The sequence below is a fragment of the Canis aureus genome, chromosome 4 (assembly GCF_053574225.1).
Source record: "Canis aureus isolate CA01 chromosome 4, VMU_Caureus_v.1.0, whole genome shotgun sequence".
NCBI lineage: Eukaryota > Metazoa > Chordata > Mammalia > Carnivora > Canidae > Canis > Canis aureus.
In genome coordinates this window covers 19757670-19770563 of record NC_135614.1, presented here as the reverse complement: position 1 = coordinate 19770563, position 12894 = coordinate 19757670, and the positions used below count along the sequence as shown (strand labels likewise).

General features: G+C 40.0%; 1 protein-coding gene and 1 long non-coding RNA gene across 9 annotated transcripts in view; one reads left to right on the top strand and one right to left on the bottom strand.

The window, feature by feature from the left end:
* The window catches only part of CTNNA3 (catenin alpha 3), a 1688099-nt gene that overhangs the window by 1043100 nt on the left and 632105 nt on the right, over window positions 1-12894 (top strand). For all 7 annotated transcript variants that reach the window (XM_077894689.1, XM_077894690.1, XM_077894691.1 and 4 more), the window contains exon 10: window positions 12792-12884. In XM_077894689.1, coding sequence (XP_077750815.1) covers window positions 12792-12884 — 93 coding nt within the window. The remainder of the gene's footprint in view (window positions 1-12791; window positions 12885-12894) is intronic.
* Window positions 1-12894, bottom strand: part of LOC144312260 (uncharacterized) — an 88170-nt gene that overhangs the window by 15113 nt on the left and 60163 nt on the right. The window contains exon 3 of one of the 2 annotated variants that reach the window (XR_013377764.1): window positions 10639-10723. The exons of the other annotated variant lie outside the window; for it this stretch is intronic. This is a non-coding gene — a long non-coding RNA (uncharacterized LOC144312260). The remainder of the gene's footprint in view (window positions 1-10638; window positions 10724-12894) is intronic. 2 annotated transcript variants of the gene reach the window in all.

The following is a 12894-nucleotide window of genomic DNA, read 5'->3' as shown; positions in this document are numbered from 1 at the left end:
GGGAATGATACGATCTTAAGCATACTAATTTGTGCATTCATGCATTTATTCAGTCACTGAAGATCTATTATTGTTTGACTATCATGTATCAGGCCCTAGGAACTGAAAGCCTGACTATGAGCAAACACAGGTAAGGACCCTGTTATTATAAAGCAGATAAAATGGTTGCTAATCAAATAATCCCTTCAGTGAATGTATAATCACAAACTGAGAGTCAAGCTGTAAAAGAAAAACCTCACTTCCATCAGGGGAAGGCTCCAGGGTGGGTGGGAAATGCAGCATTGGTGAAAAACTGTTTAAGGAATTGCTTTTGAGCAGGGATCTAATGGATAGCAGTTAAGCAAGCCTAAGGGATATAAGGGTGACAGTTAAGAGGGAGGAGGAACATATTCCAGGCTTTAAAAAACAGCATGTGCAAATATCCTGTGGCAGAATGAAGTGTGGGTATCTGAAAGTAGGTTTAATGTCTGAAACAAAGAAAAAAAGAACTACTGGTGATGAGGGTGGGGACTAGAAAAGATGATTCAGGAGATGTTTGAGAGGTGACATAAAGAAATGGATAGATGTGCAAATGGGTGAATGTGTATTGTCAAGGTAGTCTTTAGTTCTCTGCTTTGAGTTGGAAGACATATGAGACTACCTTACCACCTACAAAGCTGACCATGGAGGCTAGTTTGATCATCAACATTCCACTCTAACACTCTAAGAATGGGCCTCCATATGGCTGAATCGCTGGACAACTTCAGGGATTACTTACTCAACCTCTCAGTATTTGATGTTTGAGATCATGTTCTTGAAACTTTCTCTTCTCTCAGCCTCTATAACATCAATAACCTTCTCCATCCCCAACCACTTTTCTAAGAGTCATGGCAAGATTATCTTCTTCTATCAGCCTAATAAATATTGGTGTCTCAGTTACCTTCCAAAGACTATTTGCTCCCTACACAATCATATCCTATTACATTTGATAAGCTAGTGACTCTAAAATTCTGTTTCTGAAATTCTCTGTCTTGAAAATGTTTACACAGAAGTTGCATGACCATCTGCCAGGGAGGAAAATGAATGAAAATGAGACAGTGACCTTTATCCCCCACTGGGAGCTAGGCTACACAGTGACATGATATTACAATTAACAATGTGAACTATATATAAGCAATTTATGTGTAGCAATGGAAATTCTTCAAACATCACAGTTTGCTTCATGTTCTGGAGAAATAATATCACAGGTAAATATCTGTGTGAGAACTCCATAGTGACAGACTGAATGATATATGATGAACAGCTGTACAAATAGTGAGCTCACTCAAGCAATAATAGGATTTCAGTTGTCTAATATGACTGAGAGGACAACTAATGCTGCTGAGATTTCAAATAAAGCTTGATATTAGAATGTTGAAATATAGCATGTTCTGGTATTCAGTACTTTTTTTTTAGATTTTTTAAAAATTTATTTATTTGAGAAAAAGAGAGTACAAGGGGGGGGGGGCAGAGGGACAAGCAGACTCCCTGCTGGGTGTGGAGCCTGATGCTGGGCTCAATCCCAGGACCCTGGGATCATGACCTGAGGCAAAGTCAGATGCTGAATGGATTGAGCCATCCAGGTGCCCCTCTGGTATTCAGTACTTTTAAAATACAATCTCTTTAACAGATCAGAACAGAGTAATGATGAAAAGCAGAGTTGAGCAGATAACATGGTAGACTGAAAAGTCATTGAGAATACCTCAAATCCCCAAAGATTTTTTTTTTTTTAATTACTGTCCTTGGCTCTATCATTAGTGAGTCATTTTTTGGGGGGGTCAAGCATGGTCATCTCTCTGACCTTAATGGAAACTGAGAGACAGAACTAGCCTAACTGACAGGGTTCTTCAAGGCCAGATTTCAAAGTAGAATATTTCTCACCTAAGACCATAGGTTAGGGAGTGAAAGGTACTGTGTTGTTTAAATTTTATTTATTTATTTGAAAGAGAGAGGAAGAGAGTAAATGGGAGCGAAAAGGAGAAGGAATCTAAAGCAGGTTCTGCATTGAGTACAACCTCTAGCACAGGCTGAATCCCACAACCTCAAGATCATGACCTGAGCAGAAACCAAGAGTCGGACCTTTAACAGACTGAGCCACGTAGGTGCCCTGGGTACCATGCTCTATGTCATGTGAAAGAGCAGAACCAAAGTTCAGCACATAAAAAGTATGACAGGAACATACAAAATTGATATCCAAAGCTTTTTTTAGGGACCAGAAGAGAAGAACAAACATCAACAGGATGATCACAAATGTTAATTCGTTTAGGAATCATCTGACCAGGCTTTGTTGCTTACAATTTCTTTTTACTTTAACAATCCAGGTAGAGAGAGCAGTATATTTAGTCAAGTTTGAAAGGTCTAGAATGGACATACATCTTGGAGGGCAAGAAGGCTTGGTGAGAAGAAGAGAGGCTCATATGAAAGGCACTGTCGTAAAATATATAAATAAATAAAATCACCCTTTAGCATGACATGTTGCTATTTAAAGGTTTATCTTGGGCAGCCCGGGTGGCTTAGGGGTTTAGCGCCGCCTTCAGCCCAGGGTGTGATCCTGGAGACCCGGGATCCAGTCTCGCGTCAGGCTCCCTGCATGGAGCCTGTTTGTGTGTGTGTGTGTGTGTGTGTGTGTGTGTGTCTCTGTCACCATGAATAAATAAATAAAATATTTAAAAAAATACTTCTTTTGCAGTTATTAGATACACTATCAGTAATGATTTTAATGATATAGTTTTTATTTTTAAGATGTATTTGACAGAGAGAGAGCAAGCGAGAAAGAGCAAGAGAGCACAAGCAGGGGAAGGGGCAGAGGGAGAGAATCCCAAGCAGACTCCTCTCTGAGTATGGAGCCTCATGTGGGGCTTGAACCCAGGATCCTGAGATCATAAGCAAAGCCAAAACCAAGAGTTGAGTGCCCAACCAACTGAGCCACCCAAGTGTCCTAGTTTATTTTTTTTTTATAAAAATGAAAGAATATCGTGTTCTGGCCTTTTTCTTTTAATAAATGTATGAATTTACCTGAGCGTTTTTGGTCCCTTTATTTAGGATAATTTAGACTGACGTTCATGGACTAGGCTAAGAATGTAGTACAATATTAGTAAAAAGTTATTTCAGTGTAGGAACTTCTTTCAATACTTTTAATTCAGGGTGGCATAAAAGAACACACACATATCTCTAATTAATAGTCTCCCTGTCATTGGATGGTTTGAATATGTTTCTTCTCCCTGTTTGATTTTGTCTTCCTATCTATACAAGAGATGATTAGAGAATAAGATCAGAATGCACAAACTGCTGACCTATGAACTAAGCTAGGAGACTGTTGGTTTGGTCAAGACAGTGTTGCTATTTGTTTGTTTTTCATCTTGTTTTAATGAGTTCTAATGCCTTTAGGGAGGGCATACACACTCACATTCACATGGGGACCTACCAACCCACCCAACCGCTGAGTTGTTATCAAGATTCTATGTTTGTATATCCTGCATGAGTCCTGAAAATGCTTCAGTTTGTAGCTCTCAGATTAGACATTTTGTCAAATGTCCTTAGGCTCTTAAAGTTTTAATTCTGTAAAACTTCCTAAGAGACTGTTCTTTCCCACCTTGCATTGGTAGAGAGACAAATGAACTGGAAGGAAATCTATGCATGGTCAAGCCTAGCTGGTAGCATCAAGCCATCTCCACACACTATCTTATTTAATCAAGCCACTCCAGTGACCTAGGTACTATCATACCCATTTTTCAGGTTACAAAATAAGCTTAGAGAAGCTAACACTTTGTCCATAGTAAATAAAATGTTCATTAGTCGTGGAAATCAGATTCAAGCCCAGATCTGTTTGTCTCTAAAACCTCCCTATGTCATAGAGACATGACTCCTCCCTTTCCTTTAGTGGGCAGAAGTTTTCAAAAGGATCTCTTGAATAATGAAGCTTTACACAGACTTTGAAATGTTGTCAATGTTAGATATACAAAGGAGGTCAGATGTCTAAATATCTCAAACACTTTTACAAAATATTTTATTTGCATGCTGCTTTCTTTGATTAATAGGGAGTTGCCTTTATGCTGTGCTTGGAAATATAACTGGCTGCCACACAGAATTTAGGAATATTGTTAGAAGAAACTTAGCTCTCACTTACATACTGATATAGCTTTGGAAAATATGTCACAAGTCGAGGGGGAGGAGCAAGATGGCGGAGGAGTAGGGTCTCCAAATCACCTGTCTCCACCAAACTACCTAGAAAACCTTCAAATTATCCTGAAAATCTATGAATTCGGCCTGAGATTCAAAGAGAGACCAGCTGGAATGCTACAGTGAGAAGAGTTCGCGCTTCTATCAAGGTAGGAAGACGGGGGAAAAGGAATAAAGGAACAAAGGCCTCCAAGGGGGAGGGGCCCGTGAGGAGCCGGGCTGAGGCCGGGGCGAGTGTCCCCAGGACAGGAGAGCCCCGTCCCGGAGGAGCAGGAGCTGCACCGACCTTCCCGGGCGGAAAGGGGCTCGTGGGGAGTTGGAGCAGGACCCAGGAGGGCGGGGATGCCCTCGGGCTCCCGGGGACAGTAACAGCAACTGCGCCCCAGGAGAGTGCGCCGAGCTCCCTAAGGGCTGCAGCGCGCACGGCGGGACCGGCGGGACCCGGAGCAGCTGAAGGGGCTCGGGGGCGGCTCCGCGGAGGGGGCTGCGGGGCCCCGGGAGCAGCTCGGAGGGGCTCGGGCAGAAGAAGAGGCTCCGTGCGGAGGGGGCTGCGCGGTTCCAGGAGCAGCTCGGAGGGGCTCGGGCGGCAGCTCCGCGGAGGGGGTTGCGCGGCCCGGGAGCGCGAATCCAACAGCGCAGGCTCCGGAGCACAGGGCGCCGGGACACAGCCCAGGATCCCGCCTCCCCCGGGACAGGCAGAGGCCGGGAGGGCCCAGGACAGCAAGGACGCTCCTGCCCCAGCTGAGCAGATCAGCGGCCCCGCCCGGAGCCTCCAGGCCCTGCAGACGGAGTTCCTGCCGGAGCTGAATCCAGGTTTCCAGAGCTGCCCCGCCACTGGGGCTGTTCCTCCTGCGGCCTCACGGGGTAAACAACCCCCACCGAGCCCTGAACCAGGCAGGGGCACAGCAGCTCCCCCAACTGCTAACACCTGAAAATCAGCACAACAGGCCCCTCCCCCAGAAGACCAGCTAGACGGACAACTTCCAGGAGAAGCCGGGGAATTAAAGTACACAGAATCAGAAGATACTCCCCGGTGGTTCTTTTTTTGTTTGTTTGTTTTTGTTTTTGTTTTTGTTTTTGTTTTGTTTTGCTTTTTGATTTGTTTCCTTCCCCCACCCCCTTTTTTTCTCCTTTCTTTTTCTTTCTCTTTTTCTTCTTTTTTTTTTTTTTTTTTTCGTTTTTTTTTCTTTTTCTTCCCTTTTTTTTTCTCTTTCTCTTTTCTTTCCTTCTTTCTCTCCTCTCTTTTTCTCTTTTTCCCAATACAACTTGCTTTTGGCCACTCTGCACTGAGCAAAATGACTAGAAGGAAAACCTCACCTCAAAAGAAAGAATCAGAAACAGTCCTCTCTCCCACAGAGTTACAAAATCTGGATTACAATTCAATGTCAGAAAGCCAATTCAGAAGCACTATTATACAGCTACTGGTGGCTCTAGAAAAAAGTATAAAGGACTCAAGAGACTTCATGACTGCAGAATTTAGAGCTAATCAGGCAGAAATTAAAAACCAATTGAATGAGATGCAATCCAAACTAGAAGTCCTAACGACGAGGGTTAACGAGGTGGAAGAACGAGTGAGTGACCTAGAAGACAAGTTGACAGCAAAGAGGGAAACTGAGGAAAAAAGAGACAAACAATTAAAAGACCATGAAGATAGATTAAGGGAAATAAACGACAGCCTGAGGAAGAAAAACCTACGTTTAATTGGGGTTCCCGAGGGCGCCGAAAGGGACAGAGGGCCAGAATATGTATTTGAACAAATTCTAGCTGAAAACTTTCCTAATCTGGGAAGGGAAACAGGCATTCAGATCCAGGAAATAGAGAGATCCCCCCCTAAAATCAATAAAAACCGTTCAACACCTCGACATTTAATTGTGAAGCTTGCAAATTCCAAAGATAAGGAGAAGATCCTTAAAGCAGCAAGAGACAAGAAATCCCTGACTTTTATGGGGAGGAGTATTAGGGTAACAGCAGACCTCTCCACAGAGACCTGGCAGGCCAGAAAGGGCTGGCAGGATATATTCAGGGTCCTAAATGAGAAGAACATGCAACCAAGAATACTTTATCCAGCAAGGCTCTCATTCAAAATGGAAGGAGAGATAAAGAGCTTCCAAGACAGGCAGCAACTAAAAGAATATGTGACCTCCAAACCAGCTCTGCAAGAAATTTTAAGGGGGCCTCTTAAAATTCCCCTTTAAGAAGAAGTTCAGTGGAACAGTCCACAAAAACAAAGACTGAATAGATATCATGATGACACTAAACTCATATCTCTCAATAGTTACTCTGAATGTGAACGGGCTTAATGACCCCATCAAAAGGCGCAGGGTTTCAGACTGGATAAAAAAGCAGGACCCATCTATTTGCTGTCTACAGGAGACTCATTTTAGACAGAAGGACACCTACAGCCTGAAAATAAAAGGTTGGAGAACCATTTACCATTCGAATGGTCCTCAAAAGAAAGCAGGGGTAGCCATCCTTATATCAGATAAACTAAAATTTACCCCAAAGACTGTAGTGAGAGATGAAGAGGGACACTATATCATACTTAAAGGATCTATTCAACAAGAGGACTTAACAATCCTCAATATATATGCTCCGAATGTGGGAGCTGCCAAATATATAAATCAATTATTAACCAAAGTGAAGAAATACTTAGATAATAATACACTTATACTTGGTGACTTCAATCTAGCTCTTTCTATACTCGATAGGTCTTCTAAGCAAAACATCTCCAAAGAAACGAGAGCTTTAAATGATACACTGGACCAGATGGATTTCACAGATATCTACAGAACTTTACATCCAAACTCAACTGAATGCACATTCTTCTCAAGCGCACATGGAACTTTCTCCAGAATAGACCACATATTGGGTCACAAATCGGGTCTGAACCGATACCAAAAGATTGGGATTGTCCCCTGCATATTCTCGGACCATAATGCCTTGAAATTAGAACTAAATCACAACAAGAAGTTTGGAAGGACCTCAAACACATGGAGGTTAAGGACCATCCTGCTAAAAGATAAAAGGGTCAACCAGGAAATTAAGGAAGAATTAAAAAGATTCATGGAAACTAATGAGAACGAAGATACAACCGTTCAAAATCTTTGGGATGCAGCAAAAGCAGTCCTAAGGGGGAAATACATCGCAATACAAGCATCCATTCAAAAACTGGAAAGAACTCAAATACAAAAGCTAACCTTACACATAAAGGAGCTAGAGAAAAAACAGCAAATAGATCCTACACCCAAGAGAAGAAGGGAGCTAATAAAGATTCGAGCAGAACTCAACGAAATCGAGACCAGAAGAACTGTGGAACAGATCAACAGAACCAGGAGTTGGTTCTTTGAAAGAATTAATAAGATAGATAAACCATTAGCCAGCCTTATTAAAAAGAAGAGAGAGAAGACTCAAATTAATAAAATCATGAATGAGAAAGGAGAGATCACTACCAACACCAAGGAAATACAAACGATTTTAAAAACATATTATGAACAGCTATACGCCAATAAATTAGGCAATCTAGAAGAAATGGACGCATTCCTGGAAAGCCACAAACTACCAAAACTGGAACAGGAAGAAATAGAAAACCTGAACAGGCCAATAACCAGGGAGGAAATTGAAGCAGTCATCAAAAACCTCCCAAGACACAAGAGTCCAGGGCCAGATGGCTTCCCAGGAGAATTTTATCAAACGTTTAAAGAAGAAATCATACCTATTCTCCTAAAGCTGTTTGGAAAGATAGAAAGAGATGGAGTACTTCCAAATTCGTTCTATGAAGCCAGCATCACCTTAATTCCAAAGCCAGACAAAGACCCCGCCAAAAAGGAGAATTACAGACCAATATCCCTGATGAACATGGATGCAAAAATTCTCAACAAGATACTGGCCAATAGGATCCAACAGTACATTAAGAAAATTATTCACCATGACCAAGTAGGATTTATCCCTGGGACACAAGGCTGGTTCAACACCCGTAAAACAATCAATGTGATTCATCATATCAGCAAGAGAAAAACCAAGAACCATATGATCCTCTCATTGGATGCAGAGAAAGCATTTGACAAAATACAGCATCCATTCCTGATCAAAACTCTTCAGAGTGTAGGGATAGAGGGAACATTCCTTGACATCTTAAAAGCCATCTATGAAAAGCCCACAGCAAATATCATTCTCAATGGGGAAGCACTGGGAGCCTTTCCCCTAAGATCAGGAACAAGACAGGGATGTCCACTCTCACCACTGCTATTCAACATAGTACTGGAAGTCCTAGCCTCAGCAATCAGACAACAAAAAGACATTAAAGGCATTCAAATTGGCAAAGAAGAAGTCAAACTCTCCCTCTTCGCCGATGACATGATACTCTACATAGAAAACCCAAAAGTCTCCACCCCAAGATTGCTAGAACTCATACAGCAATTCGGTAGCGTGGCAGGATACAAAATCAATGCCCAGAAGTCAGTGGCATTTCTATACACTAACAATGAGACTGAAGAAAGAGAAATTAAGGAGTCAATCCCATTTACAATTGCACCCAAAAGCATAAGATACCTAGGAATAAACCTCACCAAAGATGTAAAGGATCTATACCCTCAAAACTATAGAACACTTCTGAAAGAAATTGAGGAAGACACAAAGAGATGGAAAAATATTCCATGCTCATGGATTGGCAGAATTAATATTGTGAAAATGTCAATGTTACCCAGGGCAATATACACGTTTCATGCAATCCCTATCAAAATACCATGGACTTTCTTCAGAGAGTTAGAACAAATTATTTTAAGATTTGTGTGGAATCAGAAAAGACCCCGAATAGCCAGGGGAATTTTAAAAAAGAAAACCATATCTGGGGGCATCACAATGCCAGATTTCAGGTTGTACTACAAAGCTGTGGTCATCAAGACAGTGTGGTACTGGCACAAAAACAGACACATAGATCAGTGGAACAGAATAGAGAATCCAGAAGTGGACCCTGAACTTTATGGGCAACTAATATTCGATAAAGGAGGAAAGACTATCCATTGGAAGAAAGACAGTCTCTTCAATAAATGGTGCTGGGAAAATTGGACATCCACATGCAGAAGAATGAAACTAGACCACTCTCTTTCACCATACACAAAGATAAACTCAAAATGGATGAAAGATCTAAATGTGAGACAAGATTCCATCAAAATCCTAGAGAAGAACACAGGCAACACCGTTTTTGAACTCGGCCATAGTAACTTCTTGCAAGATACATCCACGAAGGCAAAAGAAACAAAAGCAAAAATGAACTATTGGGACTTCATCAAGATAAGAAGCTTTTGCACAGCAAAGGATACAGTCAACAAAACTCAAAGACAACCTACAGAATGGGAGAAGATATTTGCAAATGACATATCAGATAAAGGGCTAGTTTCCAAGATCTATAAAGAACTTATTAAACTCAACACCAAAGAAACAAACAATCCAATCATGAAATGGGCAAAAGACATGAACAGAAATCTCACAGAAGAAGACATAGACATGGCCAACATGCACATGAGAAAATGCTCTGCATCACTTGCCATCAGGGAAATACAAATCAAAACCACAATGAGATACCACCTCACACCAGTGAGAATGGGAAAAATTAACAAGGCAGGAAACAACAAATGTTGGAGAGGATGTGGAGAAAAGGGAACCCTCTTACACTGTTGGTGGGAATGTGAACTGGTGCAGCCACTGTGGAAAACTGTGTGGAGGTTCCTCAAACAGTTAAAAATATACCTGCCCTACGACCCAGCAATTGCACTGTTGGGGATTTACCCCAAAGATACAAATGCAATGAAACGCTGGGATACCTGCACCCCGATGTTTATAGCAGCAATGGCCACGATAGCCAAACTGTGGAAGGAGCCTCGGTGTCCAACGAAAGATGAATGGATAAAGAAGATGTGGTTTATGTATACAATGGAATATTACTCAGCTATTAGAAATGACAAATACCCACCATTTGCTTCAACGTGGATGGAACTGGAGGGTATTATGCTGAGTGAAGTAAGTCAGTCGGAGAAGGACAAACATTATATGTTCTCATTCATTTGGGGAATATAAATAATAGTGAAAGGGAAAATAAGGGAAGGGAGAAGAAATGTGTGGGAAATATCAGAAAGGGAGACAGAACATAAAGACTGCTAACTCTGGGAAACGAACTAGGGGTGGTAGAAGGGGAGGAGGGCGGGGGGTGGGAGTGAATGGGTGACGGGCACTGGGTGTTATTCTGTATGTTAGTAAATTGAACACCAATAAAAAAAAAATAAATAAAAAAAAAAAAAAAGGAAAATATGTCACAAGTCACTTAAACTAGAAATGTAAAGAGATTTTATTTCTATCACTTAACTTTTTTTTTTTTCATTTTGTCACAGAAACTAGCTATCTCATAAATTCAAATTTGTTTGTATTAAAAAAGCACTAAAATTCTACTTGCCTTAATCTGGAAATAGTACTTGATTATTTAGAAAATTTATCTGACATGAAACCGTTCTGGTAAGGAGAATTTCAAGTATGTCTAAATAAAAGAAGAGAGAGTGTTAGGATGATCATTAATAGGGTAGAAAACTTTTAGCTGTGCTATATTTTCAATTGAGAGTTTTGTAAAACCTAAATCTGTTCACATAAATAGATTTTTTATGGGCAGGATATATCCACGTTATGTTAGTCACTGATTGGCTTACGAAAAAGATGGTGTCCAGCAGATGTCCAATACAAGAATATCTTTTTTTTAAAAGGGAAAAAAGAAAAAGATGATCCATTAAAAAAATAAAGGAAAAGAATATTTGGGGCATGATTTTGTAATTTTTAAATTTTGGCTTAACCAGCATTTATCTAATTTGACCAAAAGATTGAGCCAATAATTTCTAATTTTTAAAATTTTGCTTAAAAGAAACAGTGTTCAGATTTGCAGATGGAGATTTTCTTCAGTGCAATGCAAATTATTAGAAGACATGTCAAAGTGATTAGATTGCTGAATCGTACTTTCTGTGAGTGGGGCTCGGGGGTAGGAGGGGGTATGGAAACTACTGGCCTTTTCAAATAATTCACAGATGTGCTAATTGTATGTCAGATATGAAAGTTGAAGCATTGTGACCTTCAAGCCAACAAAAGCCCTTTTCAAGCAAGCCGTTTTCATATACCTTAATAAAGTGAACAATGCCCTTCCACAGTTAAATAATGTATTGCTTTTATTTCATTATATGTAAATACAATCAAGGAATTTGTTTCACTGTTCACATATTAAAAGTAATGCTATGAAAAACAGACTATAAATCCACTTAAATTACTTTTGTGGTACTATACAATTGTGATCTAAGAATATAATTGTTGTTTGCTTCTATTGCACCTAATGTGTGATTTCTCTGAAACTGAATGTATTTTGGATTTGAGTAGTAAAGCCTGCAATGTGTTGATGTATATAATAACCAAGAGAGACATTAGGAAAGTTAACAAATGATAGAAAAGCTCTTTCCTTGCAATAATGAAGACAATGACAGCTTGTAGATCAGAGGAAACACTACTGCTCTATGCACTCACTCACCTGCTAGCAAGAACAACACTGAATAAGAATGAGAGTCAAAGGAAGAGAAAGGAATCCCATGCTTTTCTCATGGGTCTTTCATGGCATTAAGAAAGTATCTGTAGGAATGCCTGGGTGGTTCAGTGGTTGAGCGTCTGCCTTTGGCTCAGGACATGATTCTGGGTCTGGGAATCGAGTCCAACATGGGGCTCCCTGTGAGGAGCCTGCCTCTCTCTCTGCCTATGTCTTTGCCTCTCTCTCTCTCTCTCTCTCATGAATAAGTAAGTAAATCTTAAAAAAAAAAAAAAAAAAGAGAGAGAGAAAGTATTTGTAAATATTGGGCTTAGGTAATGGACATTAAGGTGATTATTTAATCAAGCACCCATTTTGTTGGAAAACAATGCAAATTTCAAAAGGAATAGTGTATAAAGGAATATAGGTGTTACTAATGCTTGAATCAAATTGACTGCTGGAATATAGAACAGTGCCCATGAAGTTATAGTAGAAAAGCAAGAACAGGAAGAAGAATTTAATTATCTTGTATTTGTCCAGCTTTGTAATATATTTGATGCTGAATAAAACATGAGTAATGATACAGTCATGCTTAATGCTACTTAAATATGTATAATTGACTGCTGGGGAATGAAAAAATAATAAAACAATTATAAACTTAAGAAAAAACATAATCGTATGAGATTCCAAGAATCTAGTAGCATTCAATCCATAGATAAGCCTTTTCTTTTTCAATTCTGTAGGAATCCATAATAGCTATCATCTTATTATGGGTTAGATGTTGATACAAAGAGACTGGATAGGGTTGACTGATTGACTTATCAGTCTTCCTTTTTGTTTTAAACAACTTTCTAGAGCTCTTTGTTGTTAATTATTTTAACAGATACTCTAAGTAGTTCCATAAAACATTGCAGTGACATTTATGAGAATGCTGTTATCACTGAGATTTTTCAATGACTATATACATTCTCTAATTTATTTAGGATAACAAATGTTTCTGCATTTCCTTACTAATTTGAAATAATTTCCATTATTTTGGCTTGTATTTAAGGTGGCAAATCTTGCTTGTTCCATGTCAACAAATGAAGATGGGATTAAAATTGTCAAAATTGCAGCCAATCACCTGGAAACCTTGTGTCCACAGGTATGATAAC